Raw genomic sequence first — 20,838 nt, 5'->3', positions numbered from 1 at the left:
GAAAGCACTGGTCAGGTTATTGGTGTAATTGTTGAGGGATTCGTCACTGGAGCAGATACGTTTGCCACGAATACCTAGGCTGTAGGGAAGGGAGCGTTTGATGTGGAATGGATGGCAGCTATCAAAGTGAAGGTACTGTTGTTTGTTGGTGGGTTTGATATGGACAGAGGTGTGGATGTGAGCTTCAACAAGATGAAGGTCAACATCCAGGAAGGTGGCTTTGGTTTTGGAGAAGGACCAGGTGAAATTCAGATTCGAAAAGGAGTTGAGGTTATGGAGAAAATTAAGGAGTGTTTCTTCACCATGAGTCCAGACCACAAAGATGTCATCTATAAACCTATACCAGGCCAGGGGAAGCAGCTGTTGGGTCTTCAGGAAAGCCTCCTCCATGCGGCCCATGAAGAGGTTGGCATAGGATGGAGCCATCCTGGTTCCCATGGCAGTTCCCCTGATTTGTTTGTAGGTCTGGCCTTCAAAAGTGAAGTAATTATGGGTGAGGATGAAGTTGGTAAGTGTGATAAGGAACGAGGTTTTTGGAAGATCTTCGGGTGGGCGTTGGGAGAGGTAGTGCTCAAGGGCAGAGAGACCATGGGTGCGTGGGATGTTTGTGTAAAGGGATGTAGCATCTATGGTGACAAGAAAGGTTTCAGGTGGGAGAGGAGTGGGAATGGATTTGAGGCGTTCTAGGAAGTGGTACAACAATGGAAGTGGACAACCATGCCTCCATCCTTGCTACCTTCCCTGTTTTCCTTTCCCTGTTGCTTCATAACCTGGGTTGTGAGTAACTAAATCCACTTTCCCTTCTTCCCTTTCTTTCCCCTCTCTCCTCCCTGATGAAGGAACATTTATTCCGAAAGCTAGGAGCTTAAATTTTCGGTTGTTTTTTGTGTTTCTATCGGCTGTACTGAGCTGAGGTAAGTACTGGCCAGCCCCTCTATCTCTTTGTTAGTAATTGTTTCACATCTTTATATGAGATTTTCCATTAATTAGTTAAATGAAAGCAATGATCAATCCACAACACAAAGCATTCAGTAATGGCTACTGTGCAAGTGCTTGCTGAAGTCGTTAATGAGGTAGTTCAGGCTCAACCCACACCAGTATTTCAAAACATCTGTCGCCTAAAATTGCCACATAAAGTGTTCAACTTTTCAACTTTAGTTAGAAGACAAATGTATGCTTTTCTTTGTCCTAAGATTCAAGGTGACATGGAGAAAATAAAGTTTTTTAAACCGCCTCTGATAAAACAGTTCAGATGGAGACAATTGATAGGTAATTGATAGGTAATTTCACATTTTGAGACAGAAGCTGCATCTATATTTGCATTTAGAACAAATAAAAAATTTTCAGGTCTCTTGTGATGTTATTTCAGTGATTAAAATACTGATCCAAATTTACAAAGAACTTGGCAGAATGAGTCCACTTATCACTCTGACGCTGAACCCCCATATTGACTGGATGCTTGCACTGGTTAGGCTGAGAAGGGTTTCACAAAGCCATTATATCCTTCGTTTGTCAGAAAATGGCACCATATTACCTAAAGTTATATGTGATTGCTTACACACCACAACAATATGGGTAACACCACTGAGCCTCTCCAAACCATTACAATAACTTGTGTTTTTAAATATATTACCTAATATTGCTCATTACTTACAGCATAACAATCTAAGAAAGAGAGGTTCCCAGTGGTGGGATTTACTTTTTGAAATAATTTACATGCTAACGTAGATTAAGGTCCAAGAAATTGCACACTGCAGCAGTCACCCTGGTGAGCCCTCATTTGCAAGTAATTAACGAAAAAATACCAAGATTCACATCATGCTCTATAGCTTTAAAAATAGTAGGAATCCACAGACTGGTTACATAGCATAATGGGTAAGATACTGACTTCACACGCAAAAAGATGTGGGTCTGAATCTTGGAATTTTTTATTTTTAAATCTTTATCAGAATTACTTTGATCATTATTCTTATTCAATTAATTGGATTAAGTGTAATTTTTTATATTCCTTTGTCACATCATATTAGTCATTATATGAAATACATCACTTGCTTTCATTTTTCTCTCTATCAGTCTTTTTCCATGTTGAATCCTTGTTTGCATGATTTTGATTATTGCTATGTAGTAACTTCAATTTAATTACTTCCATTTTATCAGCCTACATTTTTGTTCATGTTATCACGTTCATTATTTCTGTTCCTTGTTTTATTCTAATTTTGTTTTACTGATAAACCCTGATTTCGTTTAAATCCTCATCCACATTATTTTGTCCATAGTGCAATAAGAATTTGTTTCAAATGTTTGTATGATGATCGCCATCCAAACTGACGTATATCTTTTAATGCAAAATCATTCTTAATGTCAACCCACTGTCAATATAAATAGATTATGTCACCTTTTGTTTTTTACCAGAGCAATCAGCATTTTGAAATGTTTAAAGATTATAACAGATATATTAAAATACTTAAATCCACATGCACAAAGATTCCAAGTGGAGAAAGAATGATAGGAAGAAAAAAAAAGTGTGACTGAAGAAGTTAAAGCTTTGATTAAAATGAACAGTGATCAAAATATTTTCGATAAAAGTTTAAAAAAAAAGTACCTCGCAAGATTCGAACCTACTATCTTGTGCTTTTGAAGTCAGTACCTTAATTATTATGCTACACGAAGACGAATGCCCCCCTCCACTGACGACTCACTAACGAGTGCCTACCAGAGCGCTTGGTGCAGGATATGATTCCTTGGACCTTAACCTACATCACTGTGTAGGTTGTTTCAAACAATTGATCCCATTGTTGGGGACCTCTCCTTGTAAGTAAAACACAGTTATTAGAAATGAATCAATTACCTGGAACACTGTTGACTGAAACCACAACAAGTGTTGGTGTAAGATCTGCCGCTAAAGCCTCTTGAACATACAGGAACTGAATGATTGGATAATCACCAACCAAATACTCCTCCTGTCCACAAACTTTGAGCACAAAGTCTGATGGATGTTCACCTCGTGAATTGAGTGTGATGGCTTTCTTGTTCAGAACAGTCACCAGCAACTTGTGCGGAGTCATAGTGTATGGAATATTGAAAGTAAAAGATGTCTGAAAAATTATTCAACATTACATAAAAAATATATTCCTATAACACACAATGAAAATATCAAACACATGGGCATAGCACTAGTTCATATCTAACTAGCCAGTGTGAGAAAAGCAAAATTAATCTATAAAAACATGCTATCTACCCATTTCTCTTTCTGATACTAAAGCAACTGTACTCTGCGGCCCTTCACTTCCTTTGGCTTACCGATGTGACTTAACTGGTGTCATCATTGTTTGTAAATTACGAGATGCAGGTTTTACCAATAAAGCAGAAACAGCCCGTAACTACCGATAAAAGCAATATACAGCATTTTATGTGAAAACAGTTAAACAAAACTGCCACCTATTTATTGAATTTTCATTCCTGCGTGATTAAATAAGATCTCTCCCAATTTTTTCAGAGTCCTTCAAAAAGTATGACGTTATGTTGAGATGGAGAAACTGACTGCCCAAAAAACTTCAAAAATTCAAATCAACTACAAAAACTCATTCTGTAGATGAATGTTGTTAAGACAATAAATTTATTCACAAATCAATAAGAAAATCATGATCAGATATATAAGAGATTTCCTAAACTCAAGACTCTGGATCACAAGTTTCTTCAGATGGAACAGTACCAGCAAACTTGGTATTACGATGAACAAAGAATGTATACATAGAAAACCAAGAAACCTAGCAGAAATTTACACCATACTTTGTACTCATAGAATGCAGGCTTTCCTGGCCAGTATCTGCTTTATTGCTGATATTTGTTTTATGAGCTTGAAGCCATGGTCAAAGACCTAATTCTCTGTCTAACCTTTTGTCTTCCAATGCTGGGAACATCAAAAGAGGCTTAAATGACTCAGAAAGCAGTTACAATCTCAAACAAAATCAGTAAGCAACACTATTTATATGTATCCATGCGACAGCTGCTTCATGACATCATCAGACTGCTGCCTAAGATCATGGAGTCACATTGGCATATGTTGTGGAGCTTTTTTTTTTTGGGGGGGGGGGGGGGGGGGGGGAGTTGGTGATATTTGTTTTATTTACCACTAAGGACCAAAACATGCATAATTTTAATCCTACAGGTCAACAGCTTCTAAAGAAAAATAACCATATAAAGAAATATCTAAAAACAAAAGATGATGTGACTTACCAAACGAAAGCGCTGGCAGGTTGATACACACAAACACACACACAAAATTCAAGCTTTCGCAACCAACGGTTGCTTCTTCAGGAAAGAGGGAAGGAGAGGGAAAGACGAAAGGATGTATGTGGATTTTAAGGGAGAGGGTAAGGAGTCATTCCAATCCCGGGAGCGGAAAGACTTACCTTGGGGGGGGGGGGGGGGGGGGGGAAGGACCGGTATACACACGCGCGCAGTCGAGGCGGAAGTACAGAGGCAAAGATATTGTTGAAAGAAAGGTGAGGTATGAGCGGCGGCACCTTGAAATTAGCGGAGGTTGAGGCCTGGCAGGTAACGAGAAGAGAGGATATACTGAAGGGCAAGTTCCCATCTCCGGAGTTCTGACAGTTTGGTACTAGTGGGAAGTATCCAGATAACCCGGACGGTGTAACACTGTGCCAAGATGTACTGGCTGTGCACCAAGGCGTGTTTAGCCATACGGTGATCCTCATTACCAACAAACACTGTCTGCCTGTGTCCATTCATGTGAATGGACAGTTTGTTGCTGGTCATTCCCACATAGAAAGCTTCACAGTGTAGGCAGGTCAGTTGGTAAATCACGTGGGTGCTTTCACACGTGGCTCTGCCTTTGATCGCGTACACCTTCCGAGTTACAGGACTGGAGTAGGTGGTGTGGGAGGGTGCATGGGACAGGTTTTACTCTGGGGGCGGTTACAAGGGTAGGAGCCAGAGGGTAGGGAAGGTGGTTTGGGGATTTGATAGGGATGAACTAAGAGGTTACGAAGGTGAGGTGGATGGCAGAAAGACACTCTAGGTGGAGTGGGGAGGATTTGGAGGATTTGATGAAGGATGGATCTCATTTCAGGGCAGGATTAGAGGAAGTCGTATCCCTGCTGGAGAGCCACATTCAGAGTCTGATCCAGTCACGGAAAGTGTTCTGTCACAAGTGGGGCACTTTTGGGGTTCTTCTGTGAGAGGTTCTGTGTTTGAGGGGATGAGGAAGTGACTCTGGTTATTTGTTTCTGTACCAGATCGGGAGAGTAGTTGCGGGATGCGAAAGCTTTTTTCAGGTTGTTGGTGTAATGGTTCAGTGCTTTCGCATCCCTCAACTACCCTCCCGACCTGGTACAGAAGCAAATAACCAGAACCACTTCCTCATACCCTCAAACCCAGAACCTCCCACAGAAGAATCGCAAAAGTGCCCCACTTGTGACAGGATACTTTCCGAGACTGGATCAGACTCTTGAATGTGGCTCTCCAGCACGGATATGACTTCCTCAAATCCTGCCCTAAAATGAGATCCATTCTTCATCAAATCCTCCCCACTCCACCAAGAGTGTCTTTCCGCCATCCACCTAACCTTCGTAACCTCTTAGTTCATCCCTATCAAATCCCCAAACCACCTTCCCTACCCTCTGGCTCCTACTCTTGTAACCGCCCCTGGTGTAAAACCTGTCCCATGTACCCTCCCACCACCACCTACTCCAGTCCTGTAATCCAAGAAGGTGTACACAATCAAAGGCAGAGCCACGTGTGAAAGCACCCACGTGCTTTACCAACACTGTGAAGCTTTTTATGTGGGAATGACCAGCAACAAACTGTCCATTCGCATGAATGGACACAGGCAGACAGTGTTTGTTGGTAATGAGGATCACCCTGTGGCTAAACAAGCCTTGGTGCACGGCCAGCACATCTTGGCACAGTGTTACACTGTCCGGGTTATCTGGATACTTCCCACTAACACCAACCTGTCAGAACTCTGGAGATGGGAACTTGCCCTTCAGTATATCCTATCTCTCTCGTTATCCGCCAGGCCTCAACCTCCGCTAATTTCAAGTTGCCGCCGCTCATACCTCACCTTTCTTTCGACAACATCTTTGCCTCTGTACTTCCGCCTCGACTGACATCTCTGCCCAAACTCTTTGCCTTTACAAATGTCTGCTTGTGTCTGTGTATGTGTGGATGGAAATATGTGTGTGTGTCTGTGTGTGTGTGTGTGTGTGTGTGTGTGTGTGTGTGTGTGTGTGTGTGTGTGCGCGCGCGTGCCCGCGCGCCCGCCCAAGAGTGTATACCTGTCCTTTTTCCCCCCCCTAAGGTACGTCTTTCCACTCCCGGGATTGGAATAACTCCTTACCCTCTCCCTTAAAACCCCCATCCTTTCGTCTTTCCCTCTCCTTCCCTCTTTCCTGATGAAGCAACCGTTGGTTGCAAAAGCTTGAATTTTGTGTGTGTGTTTGTGTTTGTTTGTGTGTCTATCAACCTGCCAGTGCTTTTGTTTGGTAAGTCACATCATCTTTGTTTTTAGATATATTTTTCCCACGTGGAATGTTTCCCTCTATCATATTCTAACCATATAAAGAGACAGACTTCCTTCCATTTGCAAAAAATGTCGAAGATCACATCAGCAGAATACTCAGAAAACACAGTATTGACACAGTGTTTCAACCAACTACAAAAGTGAGCAAATATTTTAATACTGCAAAGAACATATACCCGCCACTTGCCACAGCAGGAGTACATAATACCCCTTGCACTTGCACTCAAGTTACATGGGAACTAGAAAAAGAAGCATTAATGCCTGACTTAAGGAACACAAGAGTAACAGTTGGCTGGGCAAGACAGATAAATCAAAAGTATTAGATCATGCACTGGGGCCAGGGAACCACCAATTTTTCTTTTTTTCGTTAACAAGATCTAATCAATCCTTTACTAAGAGGCCACAGACATTCGAAAGCACAGACACAACATTAATAGAAAAGGAGGAGGACTGAAATTAGGCGTGTTTTGGACTTTAATGCTCATGTTAAATAAAACAAACAACACCAACTCTTTCTCACTACAAGCTCCACAGCATAAGTCGTAGCACCTCCATGATCTCAGGCAGCGGTCTGATGACATTGCAAAGCAACTATTGCATTGATACATATAAACAATTCAGCTTGCTGAGACTGGTTTAGACTACAGTTGCCTTCTGAGTTGTTAAATCTTCTGATGATGTCACCTGCATTGGAAGATGAAAGGTTAGGCAGAGAACTATGTCTCGGACCATGGCCTTCTGCCCATAAAACAATCATCAATAATAATTTGTACTGTCTACATTAGATTGCTTCAAGAATGGGATGTGAATGATGCACATTTTTTTCCACCACTTCGTAACACCTATTTTCCTTCTTCATTTTTAAGTTGCTGCAGGCCTCTCCACAATTTGCATCATATTACTGAGCTTGTGTATTCCCTTCTTGAGCACTCATTTTCAGACAAGAAGCAATCTATACACTTTTTTGTTAAAATTTGTCTGTAAACTCTAAATATATTGTTCCATAAAAACACGGGAGAACTGCCGTAAGTCAGTAACATCTTGCCACTTGCCGAAATATCGTGGCAAGATGTTACTGACTTAGGCAATTCTCCCGTGTTTTCATGGAACAATCAGTACACCGGGAAAATTTCAAACATCACATCTAAATATACTATTTTCCTCATAAAATTAGTCATACCGCCTGGTTTTTATCAAAACAGATTGGATTTGAACAATTTATTGGCTGTTATATATAAAGCACAATGCTATGGGTTCTGTTCAGACTGCATTTATATAATTATACCTGAAGCAAAATATTATTAAAACTACTTGTGTCAACATCTATGGTGTTTAGCATTAATTTTACCTCTGTATTCTCAAATCTTGTTACAAGCACAAAGTTGCCTTCTCTCAAGCGGCAGCTCACATTTGGAGGAGGAACAGGAGATGCTGAAAGCCTTGGAGGATACTGATAATTCATTTTATCTAACCATGACATGTTTTGTCGACTTTGCGCTATTTCATCTCCAAGATTTTTCATCCTCCAACGAAAATCATTCACTTCAGAATTTTTTAAAGAATCAAACTCATGAAGCCCTGTGAGAAAACATAATGGACATTATTGGAAGATCAAAACATACAAAAACTTTATCAACAATGTAGTTACATAAAATGGAAGTATACTAATTAAAAAGTGGCAAAATTTAATCTTTACAATTACTGCACTAAAAACAAAACACTTAGTTAATCATTGAATAATATTCAGTATATCTGCGGAGATAGTATGAAGTGTTACAAAAAACATTAATCTTCAAAATTTAAGTGAGATTTTGCTGCTATATTTTTCTGTGAGAGAATATGATGCTACATCTCAAAGGAGATACAGAACAGCACACACTATCCAGCATTAAGCGATACCTTACTTAATTGTCTAGAAGCATAAGATCTCCATTCCCTGTAGGGTCTACAAATATCAATAGCTTATCAGAAAACATTACTCTACAGCCTGCACTACATTACATGCTGCTAACTTTCACACTTCTTTAGAAACAGGTCTTGAGTAACTCACTCTCTCCTGTACGGCATTTTAGTCTTTTCTTATTTTATTTGGCCTTTTTGTTCAAATGTAAAGTTTATCTCCTTTTATAACTTAGTATTAAATGTCAATTTATGCATCCTACCTTCTGCTGTACTGCAATCATCATTTTCCCATGCAGCCGTACATCCCGTACATTACATTACTTAATCATAGAAAATAAATGAACAAATTTCTTATAAACTTTCACCATCTTCGGAAGAACTTAATATCCACCACAGGTGGAAGAGCCACAGCAATAATCGTATAGTATTATTGTTTACTGACTTTAATCAGTAATAATCATATACGATTTATTCAGTTATAGCTCAGTTCCAAATCACAGTAATGTTCAGATGGCTTTATTCTCCCCTCCTCCTCAAAGCCTACAACCTGTCGACAATCTCTCAAAAAAGTATCTATAATCTGGCATTTCAATTGCTGGTTGCATTCTCCAGGATACAACCAGTTTTTGCAGTATCACATTTTTACAACATTAAACTAGGTATTGCGAGGTACACATTTTCACATTTTAATTTCTTAGAAAAGTAATTACTCTCTTACTCAACAACCTTGAGCAGCGCTATTTGAAGCAGTGTACAGAAATTCATCACACAGTATAACAAGTTATTGAATTTGGATGGTAACTAAGAACAAAAATATGTAGTTAGAAATTTATTTATTCAAAAATACCTGTTTTTTAAGTTTTTCAGGAGAAAGATGTATTACTTTCTGGAAAATTCTCACACTTAAATAATCAACTAGGTATCAACTTTAATGAACACAATAAGTAATAAAAAAAACAATGACATGTAACTGGCTTTTAAACTCAGAAGTTATCACATCAACCTGTGTCATATGCAGACTGATTGACAGGCTACATTAGCTCTACTGACATTATGGCGACATATGCAGAACTTACCCTTTCCTATAAGATGGCTGATCTGATTATTTAGTGACTTCTCCGCCTTATTTCCTTTACGTTCAATAATTCGTAACACGGAGCAGAATGGGCGTATGTCACATATGCGTCTGTTCTCGTCATCCAGTTCTTCGTTCTCCGCCATCGAATTGATGCATGCGAATACGTATGAGGAGGCATCGTGCAGCATCCCATATAAGGGATACCGCGCAGCCTCCTCCCACAGATCCTGCAGAAAACATAACACATCAAGTGTAGTTACAAAAATGAATTCAGCAAAAAACATAATATAAATACTGTACGACGCATACAAATAGTTGTTATCAAGAATCTCCAGGAGACTTAAAGGAAATATCAATGGCAAAGGTAATGAAGAAAGTAAACTTCTTTTTACATAATGTAACATTCACACAGAATCTAACATTGTTGGGTTGGGTTGTTTGGGGGAGGAGACCAAACAGCGAGGTCATCAGTCTCATCAGATCAGGAAAGGATGGTGAAGGAAGTTGGCCATGCCCTTTCAAAGGAACCATCCCGGCATTTGCCTGGAGCGATTTAGGGAAATCACGGAAAACCTAAACCAGGATGGGCGGACGCGGGATTGAACCGTCGTCCTCCCAAATACGAGTCCAGTGTGCTAACCACTGCGCCACCTCGCTCGGTTCTTAACATTGTTAATGGACAAGTTTTCTATGTAGTGACTTTTTTTTTAATACTTAATATTTCTGCTCAATAAAGAGCAGTTTTCACAGTGATCACTGTTGCAACATCTTCAAACAAAAAATGATAACAACTTGCATATGGCCTCTAGTAATGGAATGAAACTTAAAAATCATGTCCAAAAAGTATTAATTTTTTTTAATTTGTCCATGGTTGATTGCTGCTTCAAAGAAAACCTTGTAAGAGCAAAGACCTTATGCTACTTGTAGGTTCTCACATTTTTATTGTGAATTTAGCTGCCTTATGCCTATTACCAAATTAGAAAGTAACAACAACTTCATAGGGCGCAAAACATCTAAGGTCATAAGCACCCAATATAGAACCATAGAATGCTGGGACTGTGAGGGTAAAAAACCGTTTCGAGGTCCAATACAGGAAGGAAGAAAAAACAAATCTAAAATGTCAAGACGTTAAGGAAGAGTATCTAAAAGACGTCGACAAGACACTGCACTCACCAGGTAGAAATCAAATCTCTTGTCATATTACTGCTTTTTAAAAAACTTGAAACACGAGCCACAGGTCGCACGTCATCCGCTAAAATGTCCGGCAAAGCGGGCAGCAGCCCAACCCTGAGACGTAAGAGGCTAAAATAGGGGCAGAGGATAAGGAAATGTCTCACTGTTAATGGCTGGCTATAGAAAGGACAACTAGGTGCAGGGTCACCACTCAACAAGTGGCAGTGACTAAAGCGGCAGTGCCCTATTCGCAACCGAGCTAACATTACTTCCTCACGGTCAGACGGCCAGGAGGAAGTGGACCAGGCTGTTTGGACAAGTTAGACTTCTCCAAATTTTTCCCATGAAGGGACCACCAATGGTCATACCAAAGTGACATGATACGCCGATAGAGAAAGTACGATAGAGAAAAGTACGATAGAGAGAAGTACGATAGAGAGAAGTACGATAGAGAGAAGTACGATAGAGAGAAGTACGATAGAGAGAAGTACGATAGAGAGAAGTACGATAGAGAGAAGTACGATAGAGAGAAGTACGATAGAGAGAAGTACGATAGAGAGAAGTACGATAGAGAGAAGTACGATAGAGAGAAGTACGATAGAGAGAAGTACGATAGAGAGAAGTACGATAGAGAGAAGTACGATAGAGAGAAGTACGATAGAGAAAAGTACGATAGAGAAAAGTACGATAGAGAAAAGTACGATAGAGAAAAGTACGATAGAGAAAAGTACGATAGAGAAAAGTACGATAGAGAAAAGTACGATAGAGAAAAGTACGATAGAGAAAAGTACGATAGAGAAAAGTACGATAGAGAAAAGTACGATAGAGAAAAGTACGATAGAGAAAAGTACGATAGAGAAAAGTACGATAGAGAAAAGTACGATAGAGAAAAGTACGATAGAGAAAAGTACGATAGAGAAAAGTACGATAGAGAAAAGTACGATAGAGAAAAGTACGATAGAGAAAAGTACGAATATCTTGCGAGGGAACAGAGTAATAGATGGGCTGACCGAGATGGACTGCAGCCTTGGCTGCAGCATCAGCGGTGTCATTCCCAGGCACACCAACATGGCCAGGAACCTACATGAACATCACTTGGGCTCTGCCATCCAGGAACAAATGGAGGCAGTCCTGGATCCGTCGAACAATGGGGTGGACTGGATCTGGATCATCTAGGCTCTGCAGGGCACTGAGGGAGTCAGAGCAGATCACACAGCGAGTGAGCTGGTGCCTCCGGATGTAGTGAACAGCCTGATAGAGGGCAAAAAGCTCTGTGGTAAAAATTGTGCACTGGTCGAGAAGCCAGTATTGAAACTTATCATCCCTGATGACAAAAGCACAGCCAACACCGTGCGCAGACTTGAAACCATCAGTTTACAAAAATATGCTATTGGCAAGTTGTGAGCAAAGTTCGAGAAATTTGCAGCGATAGGTCAGCTCGGGAGTCGAATCCTTCGGGAATGAGCTGAAGTCAAAATGATCACAAACCTGTGCCTGAAGCCAAGGTGGTGAAGGGCTCTCATCCATTCGGAAAGTAGCATGGAGCGTGAACTGCAGCCGCTGAAGCAGGTGACAAAAGCGGATGCCAGAAGGCCGCAGAGACAAAACGTACATCTCCTCCTGGCGGTCAAGAATGTCATCAAAAAAAAAGGTCAAAGGTTGGGTGGCCTGGGATGGAAGAAGGCCAACACGCATACCTACTAAGTAGGATGTCGCGCTGGTATGACAGTGGTAGTTCACCGGCTTCTGCATAGAGACTCTCAACTGGGCTAGTACGGAAGGCACTAGTGGCGAAACGGATCCCCAAATGGCGTATTGTATTTAGACGGCGTAAGCTAGACAGCCATGCGGAGGAGTAGATAATGCACCCATAATCCAACTTGGAGCAGTCAAGAGATTGATAGAGGCAGAGGAGGACAGTCCAGTCAGCTCCACAAGAGGTACTACTCAATACACGAAGGACAGTGAGGGACCGGGTGCAGCATACAGCCAGGTAGGACACGTGGGGAGACCAACTGAGTTTCCTATCATACATAAGCCCTAAGAACTTCGTTGTATCCACGAACAGGAGAGCATTTTGGCCCAGTTGAAAGGACGGTGAAAGAAATGCCTTGGACCACCAGAAGTTGAGACAAACGGATTTGGTAGCAGAAAAGCGGAAACCATTTGAGACACTCCACAAACAGAAACGGTCCAGAAAACGCTGAAGACAGCGTTGCGGGATACACGTCCACTGGGATCTGCAATAAATAGCAGACTCATCAACGAAAATAAGAGCCGGAAATGCCAGCTGGAAGACAGTCCATAATTGGGTTGACAGCTATAGCGAAGAGGACAACCCTCAGTACAGAGCCCCGAGGCACCCATTCTCCTGTGAAAAGGTTTGGGATACGGAGGAACCCACACGTACCCAGAAAACTCAGTCCGTTGAAAATTCCCAGATGATAGTGGGAAGACTACCGCGAAGACCCTTTGTGTGCATAATATGCAGAATGCCTGTCTGCCAACAGGTATCATACACTTTCTCCACATCAAATAATACGGCCACTGTTTGTTGCTTCTGCAGAAAATTATTAATGATGAACATTGGCAGGGTGACGAGATGATCAACCGTTGAGCAGCACTTTCCGAACCCACGCTGAGCATTAGTGAAAAGAAGGTGTGACTCCAGCCACCACACTAATCGACTATTGATCATGCATTCCATCACCTTACAAACGCTACTGGTAAGGGAAATTGGATTATAGCTGGAAGGAAGATATTCATCTTTACCAGGCTTAGGTAGGGGAACAATAATAGCTTCACTCCAAAGCGTGGGCAATACACCGTCAGTCCAAATACGGTTGTAGGTATTGAGGAGAAAGAGTTTGCCCGGAGGAGGAAGATTCGGCAGCATGAGGACATGGATTGTATCGGGCCCAGGAGCAGAAGACCTGGATGAGGAGAAAGCACTCTCGAGCTCCCTCATAGTAAAAGGAGTATTGTAAGAGAGAAAAGAGAGTGCACGAGCCTCCTCCCCCTGTTTCCGAGGAAGGAAGGCAGTATGGTAGTGGGTGGAGCTTGAAACCTCTGCAAAGTACCAGCCCAAAGGGTTGGAAACATTGGCAGGGGCAACTATGACGTTTCCCACCACAGTCAGACCAGCTATTGGGGAGTGGGTGATAGTCGCAGAAAGCCAGCGCAGGGGACCCCAAATGAGAGGGGATGGAGTAAAACTGTTGAACAAGCTGGTGAAGGAAACCCAGCATGCTTTCTAGCTTTCCTTAATAGTGCGGCGGCACTGCGCACATAGTTGCTTGTGTAGCAGATGCAGTTTGTTAACGTAGCATGATGGGGAAAGGCACAAAGCGCACGTCGTCGTTCACAAATCGCATTACCACACTCCACCAAGGGAATGGGACCGGATGGGGAGAAGTAGTAGTACGAGGGATAGAGGATTCGGCAGCCGAGAGAATAACATCCACGAGGTGCTCGACCTGATCATCACAGCTGGGAAACGCCCATTTGTCAAAGACTGCCAAGAAGGAATATAGCCTCCAGTCAGCAAGAGAGAATTTCCAATGAGTGGGCTGCTGTGGCGGGGTATGATTGTACAGGCAAGTCACACAAGGGAAGTGGTCACTCAAGTAAGTATCAGAAAGAGCACACCACTCGAGATGTCGAGCGAGCTGGGCAGGGCATATCGAGAGGTCTAAGTGGGAATAAGTGTGCATGGAATCAGACAGGATGGGAGGAAAGGTACATTAATACATACAAAACGAAGGAAACAATCAAAGTAATACTGGTCAGCAAGCACATCGCAAAATCTGAAAATAGGACAAGAAAAACAATCATACAATGTTTTTTAATTTGAGAAAAAAGAATGTATTTGACCTTTTCTGTCACACAGAATGACAGGAGAAAAAAGAAATAGGAAAACAAGTCCCAAAAATTCACCTGACAGACCAGCTTTATTGGAAAAAGCTTTACAAAAAAAGTAAACCAATTGAAAGAAATACCAATACGTTAATAGAAACATTATTACTGGTAAAGCAAGTGAGTTCCTCTTTGTTTGAATTATTTTGAGGATAAATCTGACAGTGAACATCAACATATTTTCTGGAGGATAGACATAAAAATGTGACAATACCATGACTTTATTCCACTCAACAGAAGTAATTCAGACAAACGGTAAGATACATAATAATTAATAGAGTACACTTAGGCACATACATTTTCTCAGCTTTCATACATGTCTGCATTCGCAGTTGCCTGGTGCCTATTGTTTGTCATTGGGTAGTTCTATTATATGTGTAGCAGAAGTCTTCAAAAGCTTAGTTTTGTTGACAGTAAGGAAATGGAGATTATCTGTTTACAGAACCACGGATGTTTCTTTATTATAACAGTCTTAAATTAAATAGCAATTTTTTAATGAACTGTAGACACACAGTACTGTCAGATTTTTCACACTGTTAATAATTATAAACTAAAGTTTAGCTTAAAAACCACAAAACGGTGCACAGTACTCTAAGACAGCTCAAGACGCAGAGCTTCTCCGACATGCTGATGTGTTGGAAAGAGGAAATACAAACCAGAATATACACTCTAAGTAACTACAACAAAATTAAGTTATTCATTAGCAAATCCTGCTTTATATAAAATCCTCTTGCTCAGTAAAATTGGAGAAGCACATAAGAAAAAGATTACCTAAAATAAAGCTGTAACTCCTACATAGCCGGTCTCAAGTTCGGCTGAGAAAGGAGGAGGGGGAGGAGTAACACCTTGTTAAAAAACCTTGGTTCACCTGGCCCAGGTGATAGTACCTCATGACAGCCCCTTGCCAGGGATATGGTGAAGACCTGAACTGCAGCGAAGGCAGAGAAGATGGCAGAGCTGGCAGAAGAGGCAGCCTCTTGTCCAAGGCTAAAATGAACGGAGGGCACAATGGTTCCACATGTTAGTGGCAGTACCCCGACAGCGTCTGTTCCACATATTAGTGGCAGCTGAATAAGTAATATTCCAGGCTAACACCCTGGTCTCACTTTGGGAATCCAGGGATGACTATGGATTCCCTAATCTTTACAATTTACAGCTTCAAGTCGCAAAATGGAAAGTTCGCACAAATGATGCTCTACCCCAAGTGGCAACTCTGACGAGGAATTCACCATTACATCATGTAATGGAATGGGACCTATGATTCTGGAGTGTCCCAACATTTGCGGTGAAGAAGAGATGGAATATATTGAAAAGCCTTCCAAGTTTCAGTTCAAGAATAAGTACTACTTTGGAATATTAAATGTAAATTCTCTTCTGAAAATTGGGAAACACAAGGAATTAGAATTATTTCTGCAGAAGAATGATATACAAATTATAGCAGCCCAGGAAACATGATTCTTAGATGAGAGTGTGGTAGATACACAACATTATAGAATTTATAAAGTGAGAATAATGGAAAACATGCCAATGTTTGGAACAGCATTTTATGTAAACAAAAATATTGTATACAGTGTTACAGAATTTAGATTGAATTCAGAAAGAATATCCATGTTAAGAACAGTGCAAGAATAAAAGTTACACCCTCATAAACTGTCATGCACCTATAAATACTGACAACAGAAGAAATCTGGAGAAAGTAAATCATTTCTGGGATCTTTTAGAATATGAAATTTCTATCATACCTAAAAAGAATGTTAAAATACTTCTCGGTGACTTCAATGTGCAGATTGTGAGGGAAAAGAAATTTTGGACTATTGTAGGTGAATATCCAGCACACCCAATAAATCAAAATGTTCCAGTTAAAACTCGCATCCACACGTTTCCGCAAACTACCAAGAAAGCCAAAGCTTGGAGACATCCAAATCCAAACCTAAGAGAATTTCAACTGGATCACTTAGCCACGTCTAAAAGGTATATCACTGAAATTATGAATGTTAAAATAGTCAGAAATGGGGCACTCGATACAGATCATTATCTCTCTGAGATTAAAATAAAATTCCTCCTATCTAAAAAAAAACCTAGAAAGTGATCAGATACAACACCACTACAGCTAATATTATGGAAGAAAATATAGAAAAATTTAGAGAAGAAATTGAGACAAGCAAAGAAGGCGATTGGCATGAACTTTAGATGCAAATAACTCAAGCAGCAGAGAAAACTTTGAGCTTGGCCAAGAATAAAAAGAAGACATGGTGGAATGAGGAGTGTGAAGGAAACACCAATACAGAGAGCTCAAAAATGCAGATGTTCAAAAACAGAGGAAGACCTTGAACAATTCAGACAACAAAGAAAATAAACATCAAAAATAAGCCAGAAAATCAAAAGAAAGTTTGAAAATTCTCAGGTTATTGAAATAGAAGAAAATTTCACAAAAAATAATACTAGAATTGTTTACCGAACTTTTAAACACATACTTAAAGGATGTCAGGCACCAAGTATTTGTTTCAAAGATGAAAATGGCAAAATGGGATTAAATAACAAAGAAAATACTGAAATGTTAGCAAATTTTTTGAAAAGCTGTTACACTGTCCAATTCCCTCAGATAAATTAGAATTTCCAGGGACACCTCACAATCTAGAGGAAGATTTCCCACTAACAGAGTTAGAAATTCATGAAGGCATCAAACCACTCAAAAACAATAAAGCAAGTGGTGAAGATTCGATTACAGTAGAATTATTGAATTGGTCAGAACCAAAAATCATAAAGGATCTAGGCCTACAGCGCTTTTTGAGAACTTTTCGAAAACTGAAAAAGATTCCAGTTGAATGGAAAATAGCATTAATCCACCTGCTACATAAAAAGAGAGAAACAAAATGTCAATAATTACAGAGGAGTGTCACCTTTGCCAGTAGCATACAAAATATTATCAAAAATTCTCCTGGACAGAATGGTAGATACTTTAGACAAACAACTGGGAGACTATCAGGGTTGTTTTCAAAAGGTAAGATCCTGTGCAGAACAAATCTTTAACTTAAAGTCAATAATTTGCCATATAATGTTAAAAAGCAAACTAATAATAGTGTCATTTATTGATTTCAAGAAAACATTTGATTGTATAGACAGAGAAACAATATATAACGTCTTTAGAGAATTTGGTCTTAAATCAAAATTAGTAAATATAATTCGTGAAACACTAACAGGTACAATATCTAAAGTCAGATTTATGGGAGAAGTATCTCAGCCACGTGAAATAAAAACTGGTGTTAGACAACGTGATGGTTTATCATCTTTACTGTTTAATTGTTTTCTTGAATAATTGTAAGGATCTGGTATTCAGAGCTTTTTTTTAAAAAAAATTTGAACCAATAACTCAGGGACGGAAAACAAATGGAATTAAGGTAAACTGCTTGGCCTTTGTGGATGATTTTGCAATACTTTCAAAAAACCTGACAGAAGCAGTTATTCAAATAGGCCTAAACCTTCTGGAAAAAATAGCAAATAGAACTGGTCCCAAAATTTCAGCTGAAAAAACAAAATTCATGACAAATATTAAAAAATGCACCAAAATTCATAGGTAAAATAGATAAAGTAAATAAATTTAAATATTTTGGAGAAACTATACAACAGAATGGACTAGAAAAATCTGCAATAAATGTAAGAATTAACAAAACAGAAAGAGCTTATGGTTTGACCAAAAATATTTACAACAAGAAATGTATAGGCCTATCTAGAAAACTAAAATACTATACCACAGTGGTACGACCAAAACGTTTATAGGGATCTGAATGCCTATTGATGAATTATAAGCTGCGTGAACTAAAGGTACTGGAAAGAATGATTATTAGAAAAATAATGGGTGCAATAAAAACTGCAGATAGTTGGAAAATACAAAGTAATGACGAGATCTACGAAAATACAGAGAAAATATTTGAAGTAATGGTCAAACGAAGACTAACCTTTTTCGGACACCTCTACCGAATGGATGGAAATAGACAAACAAAACAAATACTACTGTATTCCTGGAAGAAGAAATCAACAATAGCATGGGTTACAGAATTAAGGAAAGATCTAGAGAGAAACAACATCAAAGAATCAGAAATAGCAGAAAGAAACAATTTTAACAATAAAATACTAAATTTGGAAGGCTTTCAAAGCAGAAGAAATAAAAAAATTGGGAACGACATGACAGAAGAAAGGAAGAGAATTCATGGGAAGAAAATGAGGGAATACTGGAAAAATAGGAAACAACAACAAAGGAAGAATAGGACCTGAAGTTGTGAACATGATCCTAGTAGGTCAATATGATTGTAAAAAATACTGTAAAAAAAAAAATGAAGAGTACACCAAAACACTGCTCTATGAATGCAGTCTGGTGTACCATGTAGAACTAAAAATAAAACTTGATTCATGAGACAACACCACAGCTATTTTCACTAAACAAACTAAACGTCACATACAACTAATTTTCATTATCACAGGTATAACTATCACACGAAAAGAAAACATTACATACCTCCTTGATTTCATGTAGTGTTGCATTTCTGTTGACTTTCAGAGGAATGAATATGCTATTTGGCATAAGACAACTCAGCTCAACAACTGGATCGGGTGTGTTTTCAAGCCAAAAATCGTATGCATATGTGTTAGGAATATGGACCATCTCGATCAAATCAATTCATTCCCATATCAAGGGCGCTTTTGATGTGTTACCCTTATCATAGTCATTATTTCCATTACTGTAAAATTAAAATGATTTTTTTTAAACTTTTCAGATTCAACTGCACAAAAAAGTCAAATGATAAGAAGCAAATGTAACTCCTTAACGAAAACTACAAACCAAGGCTCTTGGTATTTGAAATCAAACGTGAAATTAATGACTTTGACATTTTATTTAATTCTACAGTCTGAGTACTTGAATTTTACAAAAACAAAACAGCCAATCCCACATTGGTAAGTAAGCTGACTTCTTTCAGTTTTCAATATTGCCAGTGACATCACACTATAAACTGAACCCGCCTTCTTAAAGTCAGTGTAAGCGCTGAAAAACATTGCAAAAAATCTGAGCAGTCAAACCAGAGTCGGTGTGGTTTGATTAATGAGATCAGATTATTCACACATCATTTATTATAACATCACAATTAATTTATTTTATAAGAGAACTCTCTCATTTTCTGCAATAGGTAACAATACGTGGACCTGAACACTTCAGCAAAACAACATTTTTCAAACTCCTGGCAGTTGAGTGAACGACTTGTCAAACTATTATTTTAAGGCAAAAAAGAAAGAAATAGAGGGACCCTAAGTTCTTTACGGCACTTTAATAAGACTTCATGCACTTAAAGGAAATTTGTTTCACAATTATTACCGAATTAAGAGGTTAACTGAATTTTCTATGTAAACAAACCAAAACACATAACACACAGCTGATTCATACTGAGTTTACCAATTGAGTATCACTGAACTCGACTGTTAGTTATTCTTTTGTTTCGCAAGATGTCCAGCTTATATAATGTATTTAAGATTTTGTTATTAGAATATTTAATTACTTTGTTTTGTCGCATTTTATATATCCCAAACAGAGGACAGCCATATCTTTTATTTGAAGAACAAAATGCTTAACTTAAAGATGCAGTTATCGTCCAAAAAGGACACATTAACGCATCTTCCAGTTCGATTTGTATCCATAGGCATAATTGAACAATCACGATGTCGCATTTTGCTGAATGCAAACTATCTTCTTCCTATTATTCGGACATAATGCTCATTAGTTGGTTGCTACAGGAAGATCCAACTGACAGCACAGTGTCTACGTCTACAATTGTCATACTTAAGGAAAACAGGCGAAGAAGATTCGCCTGGATCTTAGGCGGACTTTTGGGACAAAGCAAGTCATTGCGGTCTAACAGACTAAATGCTGAAAAAATATGGACTGTCGAAGAGTGCCCATCCACCAGGAAAGATATTGAGAAAGGTGACCAAAAACGATCTCTCAACAAACTATGAAATCGCGCCCAAGATCGCGTCTCTGACAAATTTCTCACGACCATTCTTCAACAATACAGCGTATTAATTATTAAGAGAAAATAAATATAGTCTGTCGATGCACAAGACGAAATACGTTCATTTTTTTTTTAACAATAGGTGACATGTGAACAATTTGCCGTAATTCAGATTCCCAACAAATTCCAATGCAGTAGTTATTTTATTTATTTTCGATTTCTATGGA

General features: G+C 39.3%; 1 protein-coding gene across 4 annotated transcripts in view; it reads right to left on the bottom strand.

Moving 5' to 3' along the window:
* The window catches only part of LOC126354098 (phosphatidylinositol 4,5-bisphosphate 3-kinase catalytic subunit delta isoform), a 203,085-nt gene extending 182,861 nt beyond the window's left edge, over positions 1-20,224 (bottom strand). Inside the window, exons 1-6 of one of the 4 annotated variants that reach the window (XM_050003485.1) lie at positions 19,978-20,030; positions 19,450-19,650; positions 19,126-19,348; positions 9,523-9,751; positions 7,893-8,122; positions 2,849-3,095 (exon numbers count right to left, since the gene is read on the bottom strand). In XM_050003485.1, the coding sequence (XP_049859442.1) occupies positions 2,849-3,095; positions 7,893-8,122; positions 9,523-9,751; positions 19,126-19,272 (853 nt within the window). In that variant the 5' untranslated portion in view covers positions 19,273-19,348; positions 19,450-19,650; positions 19,978-20,030. Of the gene's footprint in view, positions 1-2,848; positions 3,096-7,892; positions 8,123-9,522; positions 9,752-19,125; positions 19,349-19,449; positions 19,651-19,977; positions 20,080-20,158 lie in introns of those variants that run through there. The other 3 variants (XM_050003486.1, XM_050003487.1, XM_050003488.1) reach the window with 3 other exon arrangements.
* Positions 20,225-20,838: the final 614 nt, after the last annotated feature.

Source organism: Schistocerca gregaria, chromosome 3 (assembly GCF_023897955.1).
Source record: "Schistocerca gregaria isolate iqSchGreg1 chromosome 3, iqSchGreg1.2, whole genome shotgun sequence".
NCBI classification, from domain to species: domain Eukaryota; kingdom Metazoa; phylum Arthropoda; class Insecta; order Orthoptera; family Acrididae; genus Schistocerca; species Schistocerca gregaria.
Note: the sequence above shows the minus strand (reverse complement) of the source record. Positions and strands in the feature narration are given on the sequence as shown.